The sequence below is a fragment of the Petaurus breviceps genome, unplaced genomic scaffold (genome assembly GCF_028583685.1).
Source record: "Petaurus breviceps papuanus isolate PSGF00001 unplaced genomic scaffold, PetGlider_PUasm1.0 688, whole genome shotgun sequence".
Classification (NCBI taxonomy): Eukaryota; Metazoa; Chordata; class Mammalia; order Diprotodontia; family Petauridae; genus Petaurus; species Petaurus breviceps.
Window position 1 is genome coordinate 4,543,534 of NW_027186457.1, and position 18,232 is coordinate 4,561,765.

An 18,232-nucleotide genomic window follows, 5' to 3' on the forward strand; every position below is an offset into this window, starting at 1 on the left:
TTTTTAAAAGTCCGAACAATAAGGGCTACATATTTGAGGTTCTAGTGATAATAACTACAGTTCAGTAGGTTTTACTTAGTTGCTTAATATGGCCCTTTTTTCCATCTTTAAGCAAATTGTATTTTCAGCTTTGATCTCTTAATGCTGCTGTAGAAATTCAGGCTTCTTATTTCATATTCTTTATAGTATATTTTAAAAGAAATATTTGGTTGCTTCTTTTTAGATCATGTAGATGGTAGGTTGAACCGTCTTTTTGTTGGGTAGGATAGATGTGTAATATGTCAGAGTGCCATTGACGTGAGGGTGGAGGTTTCTGAACCCTCATCTTTTCCTCTTTGCCTCTCTCCCTTTCCCCTTACCGCTTGTCCCTTCTGCCATCTGTCCACATGGCAATCTCCTTTGCCGCTTCATGTTTAGCTCTCTCTGCTCCGTTTCTCTACATGTTTACATTCTACTTCTGTCTCACTCTCCTCTCTCCCCCCAAGTTCTTGCCTCCTGTCTTTTCCATTCCTAGCCTGTCTCTTCCGCCTTTGGACCCTTCTTCCATTTACCACGACTTTTACTCTCCCATAGTTTCTTTTTTCTGCCTCTGAATCCCTTCTGTCTTTACCATGTTTTCCACTCCAGCTCCCACCAGCTCAGCACTCGTCTCGTCTGTGTGTAGACTGCATTTGTCATGTTGGTGTTTCCTTCTGCCCCTCCTTGCTGCTGCTCTTCTGCTGTTCAACCACCCAGCATACCTGGCTCTCAGCTCAGTGAACCCTTTGTTTCCTCTCCCTTAAAGCCCTTACTTTTATCCACCCTTTCTCATGTTCACTTCTGTTTGCCTTGATCCCAGTTCTCTTTTTATTTTCAGCTTGGGCCAACCAGGTACCTCCATTGTGCCCTGAATGTATTTTCCAAAGCATTAAGTGTAGAGACAACATATATATGCATGGTCAAAATCTATAATGAATTACAGAGGACAACTTAATTATTTGATTGTAATAGGATTTTGTAAAAATAAGTTACTTATAAGAAATCATTTTTCTAGAGCATAGAAGTGAAATTTAACTGACAGCTTCCTTCTCAGTAGTGAATTATTAAGTAAAATACAGACTCCAAGGATAAGAGAGATATATCTACCTGTATACACATTTGCAGTTCTTAGCTTCCAGATATTTTGTCCATTTTATTTTGGCAAACAGTTTTAGAGGTTTTATGGTTGTGGGTTATATTTAGGTGCTGGATTTTTTTTTTGAGGTGCCAAGAAGTTGAAAGAGGAATTTCTACTTGATGCTTTTAGAAAATAAATGTAAAAAGCTTAGATACATATATAGCACAACTCTCTTCTTAATATAGAATATTCTATACACCTTCTAGTTCTCAATGTGATACTAGAAAATGATATATGTTGTATGGTCTAGAGAGTTTAAAATATTTCTTTCACCATATTCAAATCAATTAGATTCTATAAACAGTTTTCTTTACAGTTGGGTCAGGTAGGTGATGGTGTAGATACAGAGAGCCAGACCTGGTAGCAAGAAGACCTGAGTTCTGATGTCCCTCAGACACTTAATAGCCGTGTGATCCTAGGTGAGTCACTTTAACTCTTTCTGCCTTTAGTTTCCTCATCTGTAATATGGAGATAATAATAGCACCTATTTCCCAGGATTGTTGTGAAGATCAAATGAGCCAATATCAGTAAAACACTCAGCACAGTACCTGGTACATAGTAAGCGCTATATAAGCGTAAGCTATTAAGTAGTCCTGTTTTATCTCTTAAAAGTAAATATTCCTCTGAGTTAGCTACCTATTAGTTGTAGCTAGAGACCTGGGTTATAGCTTTATTTTTTCCACTGGCCATCTGTGAAATTTAAACTATTCTACCATAGATCTCACATCCATATAGATTCTCCACAGGGTAATTATGATGCCATTGATAACCATTACCTTTGTGAAGATTTAAGATTAGATATGAAAGTCTGACTTCTTTGGAAGAATGATTTTTTGTAAACTATACATTATTAGGTGATTGCATATTTTAATTGAATAAATGAGTTTCTTTCAGGCTTAAAATAATTTATTCTAGATTTTCTATATGGAAGAAGTTTTGCTTCCTAAAATTAAATGTGAATGAAGGTTTTGAAAACAAACTTACTAAAAAAAAAAAAGTATCAGGCGGCCAAGTAGCACAGCAAGAACACTGGCCCCAGAGTCGGGATGACCTGGGATCGAATCCAGGCTCAGACACTTAGCACCACACCCAGAAATAACTGGCCGTGTAACCTTGAGCAAGTTACTTAACCCCAGTTGCTTTAAAAAAAAAAAGTATCAAAAGTGGAATCATTCAACAAGCATATATTAAACAGTTACTATGTATACAAAGGCAAAAAACAGTTACTACACTCAGGGAGCTCACTTTCTAATGAGGAAATGGGGGCAAGGGAATAAGCATTTATATAGGTCTTCTGTGCCAGGCACCATGCAAAGTAAATGCTTTACAGATATTACCTCATTTTGATCTTCACAAAAGCCCTGAGTGGTAGATGCTGTCCTGTTTTGTAGTTGAGGAAACTGAGGCAGACAGAGGTTAAGTGACTTGCCCAGAATTACACACTAATAAATGTCTAAGGGCAAGTTTGAACTCAAGTCTTCCTGAGTCAAGGTCCAGCACTGTCTCCACTGTACCATCTAACTGCCTGCTGGGATAGAAAACATTTAAGCAACTATGACATATAAAAGATAGATATGGGTACGTTAGAGCTAATAAAGGAGTCTTTATTCTCACACCAACTATAAAAAGTGCCAAGAAGAACTGAGTATTTCACCAGAGTTCTTGTGATATGATGACAGAGCACTGTTTCTTAGATTTTTATATATTTTTCCACATTGTATTTTTTTATGCAGTAAATACACCTGAAAACAGGCCTAAACCCTCGGACATTGCAGTAATCATGTATACAAGTGGATCTACAGGACTTCCAAAGGGAGTTATGATCTCTCATTTGAATATTATTGCTGGTATAACGGGCATGGCTGAAAGGATTCCAGGCCTGGGGTACGTCCTGAGGATCAGTAGATAGCTGGTTCATTTTAGATTTGACTAGTTTAAGATCCCATTAAATAGTACCATTTGAAAAACAGCATAGAAATGAAACATTAGACCTGTTATTTCTTCTGCCTTTTTTTTACTGGATATCAGAAATTGTTATCTGGATGTTTATATAAATTTTAAATTTGTTAAAAAAATTTTTTTGGTATAGTTGAAAAATATTAAAAATAGCAATGTCATTTTCTTTGATCCTTTTTTAAACAGCTAACTTGTTAAACTATTTTTTTTTTAGCTTTGTGGAGGGGGGGGAAGATAGGGCAGTTGGGCTTAAGTGACTTGCTCAAGGTCACACAGCTAGTTTTTGTGTTAAGTGTCTGAGGCCGGACTTGAACTCAGGTTCTCCCGACTCCAGGGCCGGAGCTCTATATACTGCTCCACCTAGCTGCCCTACTTGTTAAACTATGAAGTGGACAAATTGTGACAATATCTTTGTAAGAGGAACAGTCAAGACAGCTTTAGTATATATTAATGAAATCTGACCGATTTTACCTTCTTTTTATGAAGCGCCTGCTGTGTGAATGTAGATTGATCTCTTATGTAGCTTTTAGAATCCCTAATTCGCTTTCCCTTTTTCATGCCAGTAAACTACTTGTCTCAATTTTCGTTTTCCTTTTTAGAGAAGAAGATGTTTATATTGGATATTTGCCTCTTGCCCATGTTCTAGAATTAAGTGCTGAGCTTGTTTGTCTTTCTCATGGATGCCGCATTGGCTATTCATCACCACAAACTTTAGCAGATCAGGTATTCCTTAACTAAACCCAAATCATAGAAGATAGGTTGTTAATTTTAGTACATTTCTGAGAGTAAGAATTATGATAATTTGTTTTCAACTGTGCCTTTTGAGTAGTTATCTTTAGAATGAGGTATAAAAATGTATGCATATTTGTAACATGTGATATGCTGAGGTTTTAAGTTCTTAAATGTAGAGCACGATTTTTTCTTTCATTTTTAGTCAACAAAAATTAAAAGAGGAAGCAAAGGAGATACATCCATGTTGAGACCAACACTGATGGCAGCTGTTCCGGTAAGAATGTTGTGCGTGTTCTTTCAACACACATAATCATACACTAGATGAATCAGTTTGGGCTTATTTCCTTGTCTTTTTTTTTTCTCTTATGTGCTTAACAAAATATATGCCCATAGTCACTGTTTACTGTGTATTACAAAATTGTCACTGATAAGGTAGTTAGTATATATTTTGCTTCTGATCTATTAACTCATATGCAGGCAATTTGTACCTCTTTTTTTTTTTTCCTTTTTGGAGGGGGGAAGGCAAGGCAATTGTGGTTAAGTGACTTGCCCAAGGTCACAAGGCTAGTAAGTGTGTCAAGTGTCTGGGGTCAGATTTGAACTCAGGTCCTTCTGACTCCAGGGGTGGTGCTCCATCCACTGCGCCACCTAGCTGTCCCCAATTTGTACTTCTTTATTATTTTAATCTTATTAATTCAGACCTAGTCTTGCTTTCCCTATCTGTGTGTCATTATAGTTCCTCTCCTTAATAATTCATTTGCTGACAATTATCTGTTTGATTGTCTGAAATTTTAGCTAGTAGCTAAAGGATATGGAAAGGTAGAAACTTAAAGTCTTCTGCTTCAAAATCAAATCATTTAATTTTGTTCATGGTATTTAGTAGGAGAGTAAGTTGAATGACCGTAATCACAAAGGGAGAAGGGAAGAAAACTCTTGGCTCACATCAGAGTGCCCTCAGTGGTACTGTAGAAGTAGTAGTACTGGTATCCACTGAACCATTCCTGCCTTCACACACACAGACCCCCCCTCCTCCCCATCTCTTTGCATCTTCTGAACTGCTCTCTCAGCATTTTCCCTCAGGTTCCTTAGAGATGGAGAAATATGACTATAAATCCATCACCTTTTTCCTCTTCCCTTTGCATCCCAAAGAAAGGAAAAGATTGTTAGGAATGGGCACTAGGAACCCAGGAAGTTGTCTTCAGTACCCAAAGAATTTGTTTGTTCCTTGGTTGTATTTCTTTACCATTTATAGACTGTGTTTGGCAGGCAGCTGCAGAGGGTAGGTATTCCACAGAGCTGAGGGGCAGAGAGGGGAAAAGTAATGGAGAAAGAGTTGAAGGGTTCTCTGTATAGAGGAGTTTTCAAACTTTACAACTAATCAAGAGGTTAAGTTTTTTCTTCTGCTTTCTGACCTTTTGTCCTAAGATTGAGACTTAAACTCAGCTTCCTCCACATTGCTCTCCTCTCATAAGGTCCTTTCTACCCAGACTAATCTTTGGGTTCTGACCTTATACGTAGTAGTGACCCTCCTCTAAATCACCTCTCATTGGTTGAATGGAAGAGATTACCTCCCTAGTGTTAACAAACATTAAAAATTGAACCTGTTCCAGCTTTGCTATTTCCATGTTGCACGTGTCTCGAATCTTCTATCCAAACCTAATGATGATCTTTTCAAAGCTTTTTATACTTTACTTTCTTTCAATCCCCCTGTGGTCTAGGCAAACTGACTTTCTTGCTGTTCCTCACATGTGTCACTTGGTCCTTCATCTTTGTGACTTTGCACAGGCTGTCCCTCGGCCCAGAATGTGTTGCCACCTCATTGTCTTAAAATCACTGATTTCCTTTAAAAAGCATCTCAGGTGCTTCCACTGTTTGACAACCCCAGCCTCTTCTGATCCCACCTCTCTGTTGTCACTGTGTTCTGCATCCCCCAATTACCTTGTGTTCATCTTTTTCTATTTTGCATTTACTTATAAAGTATACTTGCTTTCTTCCCAGCAGAGTGGAAGCTCCACCAGGGCAAGAATTATTTCATTAATGTGTTTGAATCCTCTCCCAACACATAATGACAACAACAAATTATAAGTAATAAGTTTTATGACAATAATAATAACAAGTATTTGTTAATTTGATTAGATACTTAGGATCCAGAGGTGAAAAAACAGTCCTTGCCCTCAAGGAGCTTTGTAATTTGGAGGTGGGGGGCAGGCACTGTGTACACAGTTATGTATAATACAGGGCAGAAAGACTGATGGGTAAATGAATGCTCAAACAAAGTCTCCAGAAATGTTTGAGGAAAGATAATTTGCACTGGGAGAGTCAAGTGTGGAAGGCTGTCTGAAGGACATTGTACTAGAGCTGAACCTTGAGGGAAGATAAAGATCATTCCAAGAGGCAAGAATGGTAGAGTCCATCATTAGATGTTCAGAACAAAGGGCACAGAGATGGAAGAAGAAGTATTATTTGTGAAAAATCACTAGAAGGCCAGTTTGATCAGATTGAAAGAGTTTGGGAAGGGAATTAATCTATAATACAATTTATAATGAGGTTGGAAAGGTAGGTTAAGTAAGGTCATGGTATTCCAAGCCAAATAGACTAGTTGATATTTTCTCCTAGAGGTAAAAGTGTGTGACTGGAAATTTTTGAGCAGGGGAATGATGTGATTTTGCTGGTGACAGAATTTGTGCAGTGGGGATAATATGAAAAAGAAAGGTAGATTGGAACCAGATTGTGGAAAGCCTAGAATCCTGGTAGTAAAAAGTATTGCCACTTGTGGTTTTTGTCCAGTAATCTTATTAAGTATCTTAATATTATAAATTTTAATGTCACATTGTTAGGAATATTACTATATTAAAGTTCCTGTATTAAATAAATTCCTTTTTATATCAACTAGGAAATCATGGATCGGATCTACAAAAATGTCATGAATAAAGTGAATGAAATGAGCAGTTTTCAACGCAATCTATTTATTTTGGCCTATAATTACAAAATGGAACAGCTTTCAAAAGGCTATTGCACCCCACTTTGTGACAGGTAGCTCAATTTCTACCTTTGCTCTTGAGTTTACATTTATTAACAGCTGAGTTAAGATATGAACATGAAGTCACATCACTCTTTAAAAAAGTCATTAAAGCAAATCACCTTTAGGTTTAACTGATTTTACATGGCCAGTAAGGTTGGCAGTGGTTTTTCTTCAGTATATCAAAGTTGCATTAATTGTATTATCCATATTTTCTTTTTTTTTTTTTTTTTAAAGCAATTGGGGTTAAGTAACTTGCTCAAGGTTACATGGCCAGGTGTTTCTGGTTGGGTGCTAAGCGTCTGAGCCCGGATCCCGACACTGGGGCCGGTGCTCTTACTCTCTGTGCTACCTGGCCGCCCCTATCCATATTTTCTAAAAGGCTTAGTTTCTACCAATTTCAACTGTAAGTCCTGTTGCTTTCACATTTATTCTAATAAGCATAAATAAAAAAAAATTCAGATATTTCTTTTAAATAGGAAGCAACAGTTGATGAAAAATTGTTCATAAATTATTGGTATTCACATTTTTAATGCAGTTTTTGTGGATTTATGCTATAATTTGTAAACATAATGTCATCTCTGCTTACCTTGGTACAAACTATGCACGGATATGCCTGGGATGCATTGCCTCTTCAGCTGTATCTCTTAGACTCTCTTGTTCCTTCAGAACTCAGTTGACATGCCAGCCAGTCCCTGCATGGGTCCTTTTCTGATTCCCCTTGCCCCTATATTACCTTATGCTTATTTTTTGCTGTTGGTACATGTGTCTCTCTGTACATTGGTCTTCTCTAAAAGGTGAACTTCTTGAGGGTGGTATTGGGAATTTGTCATTTTTTTCTTTGACTCCCTAACGCCTGACACAGTGCTTAGGTATATTGGTGTCCTATAGAGTGGAAATATTTTCAAATGATTAAGGTATCTTCAACTTTTTTGTTTTGGGGAAAGGGAAGTCCAAACCTGTAATTAGTACGTAAAAATAATACCAAAAAAATTTGTTTCCATACTTTACTTGAGAAACATTTCTTTGTTTAAAAACAATTAGACCATATATAGTCTTTACGTCATTTGAATGGTGGGAATTTAAGAGCATAACCCTGAAATGGAGCTAATCTGGACTCTAGACCCAGTTCTACTACTTGAACAAGATCACCAACTCTGTTGGGCTGCTTGATTGTGAGTGGGGAGAGGAGCAGGTATCAGGGGACAATACCTTTCAGGACTAAAACTCTCCCTCTGCGATTTCTAGGTTTGTTTTCCAGAAAGTGCGAAGCCTGCTAGGTGGAAATATCCGTGTCCTGCTGTGTGGAGGTGCTCCACTTTCTGCAACAACTCAGCGATTTATGAACATCTGTTTCTGCTGTCCTGTTGGTCAGGGCTATGGACTCACTGAATCAGCTGGGGCTGGAACAATCACTGAAGGTCAGTGTTAGCCTGCAATGTAATACCCATCCATTTGATGATATGGCTAGATTTTTCCCCATATAAGAAAGAGTGTCTAGGAGTTGTTTTGGTTTGTTTTGTTTTCAGCAAACATAAAGCAAATTTTAGGAGCAACGAAGGGAACGAACAACAAGTAACTCTAGGTACTGCCAGTATGAATTTAAAACACGTATGCAGCAACTTTGTCATCCACTAATGCATCCAAATGAACTTGCTGAGTAAAATTATTGTAGTTTAAAAAAAATGCTGACATTTTGAAATGATTTTTGAAACAGATAAATCTTGACTGATTTTTTTTTTCTCAACATATTTATATACTTTTTTGTTATATTGTGATTTAGTTAGATAGTTTGTTATATTGTGATTTAGGTGCCTATATTAAGCTGCTTTGCAGACTATAAATATAAATAAGCAGGTAGGAACCTCCTAAAGAATACAGGATTGGTTCAGGATTCAAAATAAAATTAAAATTTAAAAGACTGAATTAAGACAAATTTCATATTAATTGAAAATTTTAATGGAATTAATAAGTACATTGATAATTTTTGAACTTGTCTTTTTTAAACTCCATAAAAGTAATTTTAAAATTACTTTCATTTCCTTTTATACCCTTAACTCATTTTATTTATATCTTGGAAGTATTTTGTAAGTATGATGAGCAACATGTTGTCAGATGTGCTAATTTCTGCATACTTGTAATCCATATGTATTTTTGAACTGTCAGTTGAATGAAATAGAAGTTGTACCACAAAGTATCTTCATGATTCTAGATGGCTTATTATCCTAACTATATACACATGTTTATAAAACAGATGGGCATGTGTGTTTGTGTGTGTGTGTATGTACACGTGTGTAGGTATGTGTACACATAAAAATATGATGTTTACCAAATTTATAGAGAAACATTGCTGATATATAAACAGCTAAATTAAGGGCTTAAAGGCTCTAAAGGAAATAAAAGTCATTTTAAAATTATTTTTGTGGAGGTACAAAAACATGTTAAAATGATTTGTATATACATAAGCAGAGAATAAATTATATATGTAAGTCCAATATATATAATAATGATGAAAAAAACCCCAGCTATTATTTATATAATGCTTATTACTTACTATGTGCCAGGTAGGCACAGTGCTAAGCACTTTCCAATTATTCTCTCATGTGGTCTTTACAACAACCTGGGGAAGCATGTACTAATATCATAATTTTACAGATGAGGAAACAGAGTCAAAGGCAGAGTGACTTAACCAGGGTCACATAGCTAGTGTCTGAGGTTGAATTTGACCTTGGGTCCTCCTGATTCCAGTGCCAGCACTCTGTGCACTCTGGCACCATATAGCTACTATATTTGTGTGTGTAACGACTGTCTTACACATACATACCTGCATGCACACATTCACATCCCTGACACTGAAGCTGCCAGAGAGGTATCAGCTTGTGTTTGTAGTGGGAATTTCCTCTTTCAGGTGTCCTTTGTACCAGTTAAAATCACAGGTCCAGTTCCTGTCTTATCTCTAGACATGTACATATATGCCTTATTGGTCTGAGTAGAGGTCACCACAAAAGGTGGACCACATCTCTAAAATGAGAACTTTTATCTTTCTTCTCAAGCACTTAATGTTATTTACTAAATAAAAAATTTGAACTGAAGTTATGGTCCTTATTATTCAAAGAAAAAAATTGTCAAATTACAAGCTATACGGAGTGTCCCAGAAAAATTCTTAGTTGTACTTTTAAGTATCAATAGCTTAAAATAACTTTTAAAAAATTCCTTTGGAACCTTAAATTTAAGCACTGATAGTTTAAAACTATACCAAGACTTTTGGTACACCCTGTACAATAGAAAGAAAGAAATATAGAGCATTTTATTACAACTTAGCTTATACCATGAACCATAAAGTTGTGTTGTTCATTACTTTGGACATCGCACTCTACAGTTATCACCAAGGAACTTTTGATATTTCTGAAAGAAGTATAACCTAGTGATAGAAGATAAGTGAATATATGATCAGGTCATATAAACAAGATCCCAATAGATGAGGGGAAAAATAAAAAGCTATATAAAATGATGATAGTCTCTGACATACTTTAATAGTTCTTTAGGAAAGCTGTATATAGGGAACAATCTATTTTGATGATACAGAAAAATGCGAATAGTGTTTTCCTTTTCTCAGATTTAACTTTTTTTTTTCTTTTTAATCTAGTTTGGGACTATAATACAGGCAGAGTTGGAGCACCATTAGTTTGCTGTGAAATCAAATTAAAAAACTGGGAAGAAGGTAACAAGAGTTTTGTACACTGATATGTTAGTACATGATTGGACTTTTAAATTTGAATTTAGTTTTCTCACATTAAATGAAAAAAAATCTCTTAATGTATACTTATTTTTTACCCCATATAGCATTGATATTTTGTCAAGGGATAATGATCTCAGTTAATTTTATTGTTTTTAAAGAGCATCTGTTTTTGAAATTTTTATTTTTTTATTTGTTTTATTATAAACAGAATAATTAAAAATCAATTAAGAGAATAAGAATAGGTAAAATATTCAGAACCTTATTAGTCTGCATCAGCAAAAAAACAGATGAAGTTTTAGAATATTGGTATATGATTTAAGGATATGTTTTATTATCAGTTCAGTATATTGACAGAAAACTATTGATCCATGAGTGCATGTTAGCATTTAAGTATCTTAATTTTTGCTGCTCAGATATAAATTCAAATAATTACATTTATTTCTATTAAAAAGTAAAACCTTATGATCTGGTAGAAGTCATTTCTTTGGTGTTCTGTTTTCTTAATAAACATTATAAGGCTATTTGGTTGTTACAGTAATAAAGTAAGTAATTTCTCAGTGCCTAAAACATTGCTGTGTGCACAGAATGCATGTAAGTAATTGTTGAAACGTGTTGATTTGTTTAGTCAGATTAGTAAAATATTTAATATGCATTTATTCTCACAGTTCACAAATACAAGCAAGGATCATTTAAAAATGCAATTAGTTTTAAGCAGTTGATTCATTTATTATTATTATTAATATTTGCCTTTTTGGAGGGCAATTGGGGTTAAGTAACTTGCCCAAGGTTACACAGCTAGTTTTTTTGTGTTAAGTATCTGAGGTTGGAACTGAACTCAGGTCCTCTAACTCCGGTGCCGGAGCTCTTACTCACTGCACATCCTAGCCGCCCCGATTCATTTATTATTTAAAAATGAAATTTCACATGGGAGGCAGAATTTTTTAAACCTTCACATTAGTAGGGTGATTTTAGGTTTTAGATAATATTTTCCTTCTAGCAATTCCATGAGGATAGGCCATTTGGTGATTCTTTGACTACGACAATCTATGAAACGAGGAAAAATATGAAATGGCCCTTCGTCTTGATACTGACCCTTTTTTACATCTATTGTGATGATGTCAGGGACAGAAAAGTGTGTCAGAGGATGCTGGGCATGACACGGTATTTAGACTGTCTTTAATTGTTGAATGTTAGTGTTGTACATGTGAGAACCTTGTCTCTTGACCAATAGACTGTTGACTGCTGAATGAAATGAATTCTATAAATCTTGACATTTTCACTGTGATGGGAATTGGAAGATAAAAGTAATTTACAGTTGAATGGAAAGACAGATCCTAAGTTCTCCTTTGTTAGGTAAAAGGAATTGGTGGAGTTGGTTTTATTGTGCATCAATGGCAATGAAAAGTAATTTCTTGGGACAGTTGATTATCTCACTAGACCAGTGTTCATGATAAGCATTTATAAAGAGACCACCAGAAAAATGATTGTAAGCTGTGCTCCAGTATCTATTACTGAGTGCAAAGAGGTAGAGAAATTCTATGAAGAACTTGATTAAACCCTCCAGATTATATCAACACAATGTTTTAAAACTTGGTTACTTCAGTGTAAAAATTGAGTATAAAGTAGGAGAGTGAAAACTGTTGGAAAACATGGCTTAGGAAGTAAGAAAAAGAGAGGCCAATAATAATTGCTTGTTATATACTGTACAAACTGTTGTGCCCATGTACAACCAGCTCATATTTTCCTTTGAAGCTTTTGGTGCAGGAGTTCTGACTTCACTGTCTTCCTCCTGTACACAGGGTGTATTCCATTCCATGTTAAAATCCTGCAGGATTCTTTGGAAAACACCACTTGATTTAATTTTCTTTTTATTAGCATCAATCAAGGCATGGAATAGAGAGGTGACAGCTTTCTAAAGGTATTTGGCACTCTCTAATCAAGAGTAGAAGAGTGGTTTTTCTATAAATGATCAGATGCTTCAGTGACTGCTTTTTTGCAGATGACTTATTAGTATTGGGTTTCATTAAACTCTAGAACATGGCAGTTTCTTAAGTGAGATCTGTGAACATCCAGGAGTGTTCTAACTCTCCAATGAAGAATAAAATCAACTGGATAAAGATTGTCTCATCCATATTATGATATCCAGTTATTTGGATAATCCTTGGTATTGTTCCATCAGTGCCTTAGATGCTAAAGATGCACTGTGAATTAGACCTAGAATAAGAGGAGGGTGGGTGGTATTACTTTTTGAACAATAATGAAGAACAATAATGTCTTTTGTGTGATTCTGTATGATGTCTTGAAATACCAGTTTCCAAATAATTAAAATTGCAGGTCACACAAAGAACAGTGGGCAATTGCATGGGAGGCATAATAATGCACTATATTACCAATGCATAATTGCACAGAGGAAGCAGCACAAAAGGGTGCATCATGAGAGAGGTGTGTGCTTGCATAAGGAGATACATAGACTGGGAGCAGAGAATAAGCCCCGGACAGCCTGCGTCCTCCCATTTATGTCCATGCATTGTTAACAAAGCACCCAGCATGTTGGCAGGGACTCAGACTCACTGTGGAGAATTTATGGTAGCAAATGAACAAAAAAGTGCATAGGATGACACAGTATTAGTGACTTGTAATCCATACCATTAGAGAATGCTCACAATGAAATCAGGGATCAAAGTACATTCTGTACAGTAAAGAAGAGAAGTCAGTTTAAAGAATTTTTAAAAGTCCAAATATCTTATGGAAAAAATATATTCATATTTCAGACTTGCTTTCTTTTCATTCCTTCCCCCAGCCCATGGGTGCCACGGGGTGGGCGCCTTCCTTTCATGCCTTTCTTTTGACCTTTTCCCTGTCATCTTTACTTGCATGAGGCAAACTGATGGGAAAGAGTGACAAAGGACTTCTCCTATGGCTTGGATGGGATGGGAGTCATATTCCAGTGCCTCTGGAAAGGTGGTGGATTGCTAGGTTTTATCATTTGCTCTGCTGCTATGTCTTCAGGTCATCTGGATTGGACCATTTGCCCTGAGTTTATGCCCTTTGGACCTCGGAGTCTTTGCCATCTACTTTGTTGCAGCACCCTTAGGACTCAGGGCCCCTGTTTTCCTTGTGACTGAACTTTCTTATGTCTTGTCCTTCCCAGATTAAGTATGACTTCCTTGATAGCAGAGACTATCTCATTTTATCTCCATTATTAGTATAGTATTTGGCACATAGTGTCTAATAAAGTTTTTTCCTTAATTCTGTGTAGACAAATTTAACCAGAACTCTTTAATTCTGTGGTAATCTTTGTAACTTTTCAGTACTCTAAGATATTTTCTTAGCACCATTAGTATAATTTATGTCAGCTATTAATGTAATATATATCGTAATGTTATGTAATTTGTAAACATACCTTTGCTCTTGTATATGTGGTAAAAGTAAAGATAGAAATGGTAATTTATATCCTTTACAACATTTTATGAGAGCAATGATTACTAAACAGTGGGATTAGCTAGTAAAAAGGAAGAATGTGACATGTCTAATATTAAGAAATTTTACAGAAAGTAAAAAGTTCCTTTTTGTTCCTGCACAGGTGTGGACTGCCTCTTCCACTTCTCCCAGAAATATTAGGAAATGCTAGATTTTACACAGTATTGTGCACATACCTATAATAATAATATTTTTCCAATCTTAGTATACTTAGGCGAGTTGTAGAGGCTTTTTCTCAATATTCATAGCATTTTTTTTCATTTATGTAGCTGTATATTTCTAGAAGCAACCTTGGAAGAGAAGATAGATAACTAATTTGGACTGAAAAATATAGAAATGCATACATGTTTTCTTCTTTCAGTACTTAAAAAGATTTATACACAAGGTGTAAAATATTCTTTCTGTTAATTAGGTGGATACTTTAATACGGATAAACCACATCCAAGAGGTGAGATTCTAATTGGTGGCCCGAATGTGACAATGGGATACTACAAAAATGATGCCAAAACAAATACTGATTTCTTTGAAGATGAACATGGACAAAGGTGGCTCTGTACGGGAGATATTGGAGAGTTTGATCCTGATGGATGTTTAAAGATTATTGGTAAGTTATCTGATGTGGGTGTTGGAAGTAAATCCTTTCTAATACAGTGTCCAAGAATCTTATTTCAGTTTTAAGCTAAAGTAGCATAAAACTGCGCTTATTTTTTTGTGTCATCTTGTATAAGTCACAAAAACTAGAGAACTTAAAATAAATAAATTTTAATCATTTTTTTTTTTAAAGCAATCGGGGTTAAGTAACTTGCTCAAGGTTACATGGCCAGTTATTTCTGGGTGTGGTGCTAAGTATCTGAGCCTGGATTCGATCCCAGGTCATCCCAACTCTGGGGCCGGTGCTCTTATTCACTGTGCTACCTGGCCACCCCAGTTTTAATCATTTTTGCCTGTGATGTATGTATGTGTATTCCACTCTTGGCATGCATTAGACTATAGACATCTGAATACAGGTTACCATACCATATATAGATACGCACACAATTTTTCCATAAAAATATTGTATTCTCTAAGTTCCACTCAAAGTATCTTTAATCTTTTAATTAAAACAAATGTTGTGTTTATGATTTATGATTGTATTCATAATTCTTTTTCAACATTTTGAATTGTTTTTTCTTACTAAGACTGTGATTTTTAAGTTAACATTCAGCTTTTATACAAGCCAAATTTGGGGGCAAAATGAATCCTATGTTTAGAAAAAGATGGCTACTTCTAGTGTGGATATTATGTTCAGTGCTTTTTATATTGGGGTTCTAATAAATGCTATGACAATAATATTCTAGTATTATTATAATAATATTATTTCTGCCTGTACAGGCAGCACTAATTTGTGTGACCTTTCCTATTTACTAGATATTCGACTGGGTTTTGGTTTCATAATTCTGGACGGTTATGTTTGATTTGTCCTTGGGGAGAGTTCTCATAAATGAGGCAGCTCAACTATTATCATTTACATAGAAAGAAGAATAATTCTGGATGGCTTATCCATCTCTGGGGTCTCATAAAAGCACTAGTATAGAGGTCTTTGGTAGGTCATTTTTACTACTGTTTTGTCACATGAGGCACTTTAATTTAGTAAACATTTCTTTTTTTTTTATTAAAAAATTTCAAATGCTTTAACTTCTGATTTACGTCATTCATTTCCGCCAGATTTTGAGTTACAAATTTTCTCCCTTACCCACCGTCCCAAAATAGCAGTTCCACAGGATATCCCCTCCTCCAATCTGCTCTCTCCCATGTCTTCTCCCATACCCCCTTCAACTTTCCAGTAGGGTATGGTGGATCTCTATGCCCCAGTGCCTGTATATCTTATTTCCCAATTACATGTAAAATAGTATTAATAATAGTATATATATTTTTAAACATTTGATTTTAAAACTTTGAATTCCAGATTCATTCCCTTCCTCCCTTGTCTCCTACCCTTACTGGACAGATAAGCAGTTTGGTATAGGTTGTACATGTGTAGCTAATGCAAAACATTAACATGGTAGATATATTGTAAAAGACTGACTATATTTCCCTCCCTCCTATCCCACCTCCCACTTGTTCTATTCTCTACTTTGATCCTGTCCCGTTTCAAAAGTGGATGCTTCCAACTTACCTCCCCTCCATCTTGCCCTCCCTTCCATCATCCCCCCTCTCATCCCCTTCCCCCCTACTCTCCTATAGAGTGTGATACCCTATTTAGTGTGTATTTCATTCCCTCCCCGAGCCAAATTCAGTGAGAATAAGGTTGACCCATTCCCTTTTGCCTTCCTGTTCTTCCCCTCCATTGTAACCATTTTCCCTTGCCTCTTTTATATGAGCTAGTTTATCCCATTCTGTTTCTCCCCACATCCTGTCATTATATTCCCCTCTGACCTCTTCATTTCACCTTTTAAGTATTATCTCTTACTATTAAATTGGTCCTGTGCTCTCTATCTATGTATACCTGTAAACATATAGACACACATTCACATATGTATTCATATGCCCATATACCCCCCGATATAGACATATAATGTGTGTGTATATATATATATATATATACACATATATGTATATGTGTGTGTGTGTGTGTGTGTCTACTCCCTTCAACTATTTTCATACTGAGAAAAGTTTCATCAGTTACAATTATTGTTTTTCCATGTAGGAATGTTAATAGTTCAACTTTGATAAGTTCCTTATGATTTCTTTTCCCTCTTTACCTTCTCATGCTTCTCTTGCTTCTTGTATCTGAATGTCAAATTTTCTATTCAACTTTGGTTTTTTCATCAAGAATGTTGAAAGTCCTCTATTCCACTGAATGACCATATTTCCTCCTGAAACATGATACTCAGTTTTGCTGGGTAGGGGATTCTTGGTTTTAATCCCAGCTCCTTTGCCCTCTGGAATACCATATTCTAAGCCCTTTGATCCCTCAGTTGTAGAAACTGCCAGAGCCTGAGTTATCCTGATTGTGTTTCCACAATATTCAAATTGTTCCTTCCTGGTGGCTTGTAATATTTTCGCCTTGATCTGGGAATTTCAAAACCTGGCTACAATATTCCTAGGAGTTTTCTTTTTGGGATCTTTTTTCCAGAGGTGATGGATGGATTCTTTCCACCTCTATTTTGCCCTCTGCTTCTAAAACATCAGGGCAGTTTTCCTTGAGAATTTCTTGGAGGATGATTTCTAGATCATGGCTTTCAGGTAGTCCAATAATTTTTAAATTATCTCTCCTGGATCTATTTTCCAGGACAGTGGTTTTTCCGATGAGGTATTTCACATTGCCTTCTCTTCTTTCATTTGTTTGGATCTGTTTAACAGCATCTTGATTTCTCTTAAAGTCATTAGCTTCCATTTGCTCCAATCTAATTTTGAAGGAATGATTCTCCTCATTGAGCTTTTGAGATTCTTTTTCCATCTGGCAAATTTGGCTTTTTAGGGCATTCTTCTTCTCATTGCCTTTTTGGGCCTCCTTTGCCATTTGAGTCAGTCTGTTTTTTAAGGTGTTATTTTCCTCAGTCAGGCTGTTGACTCTCATTTCATAATTTTCTTGCATTGTTCTCATTTCTCTTCCCAATTTTTCCTCTAGTTCTCATATCTGCTTCTTAAGGTCCTCTATGGCCTGTAACCAGCTCATATTTTCCTTTGAAGCTTTTGGTGCAGGAGTTCTGACTTCACTGTCTTCCTCCTGTTCCGTGCTTTGATCCTTTTTGTCCCCAAAATAGGAGTCTAATGTTGTATTCTTCGGTTTACTTTGCTTCCTTTGCCTGGTCATGTTGCCACTCAGTTACTTGACTTTTGGGCTTTTTGCCACAGTAGGACTCTGCCACCAGACAGAGGAGCTTCATACCAAACGCTGGGATTTTCTCAGCTGCCAAAGGTATTAGTTGGGTGCCCTTTCTGAAGCCTCCACAGCTCTGGCAAGCTGGACACACACCCCAGGACCTCCACCCTAGACCGCAATCCAGATCCAAGCAGGTTAAATAAAGCAAGAGCAATTACCCCTGAGACTGGTGCTTGGCTTCTTGCCCTGGGGGCAAAGGCCGACGCACTCCCAACTACTGGTCTCAAAGTCCACACTGCACTGACCTTTCACTTTGTCCTTCGCATCTATGTGTTGATAATTCTG

General features: G+C 36.3%; 1 protein-coding gene across 5 annotated transcripts in view; it reads left to right on the top strand.

The window, feature by feature from the left end:
* Window positions 1-18,232, top strand: part of ACSL3 (acyl-CoA synthetase long chain family member 3) — an 88,459-nt gene that overhangs the window by 60,990 nt on the left and 9,237 nt on the right. For all 5 annotated transcript variants that reach the window (XM_069104525.1, XM_069104523.1, XM_069104527.1 and 2 more), the window contains exons 6-12: window positions 2,890-3,040; window positions 3,712-3,835; window positions 4,047-4,118; window positions 6,738-6,877; window positions 8,112-8,284; window positions 10,510-10,584; window positions 14,495-14,686. In XM_069104525.1, the coding sequence (XP_068960626.1) occupies window positions 2,890-3,040; window positions 3,712-3,835; window positions 4,047-4,118; window positions 6,738-6,877; window positions 8,112-8,284; window positions 10,510-10,584; window positions 14,495-14,686 (927 nt within the window). The remainder of the gene's footprint in view (window positions 1-2,889; window positions 3,041-3,711; window positions 3,836-4,046; window positions 4,119-6,737; window positions 6,878-8,111; window positions 8,285-10,509; window positions 10,585-14,494; window positions 14,687-18,232) is intronic.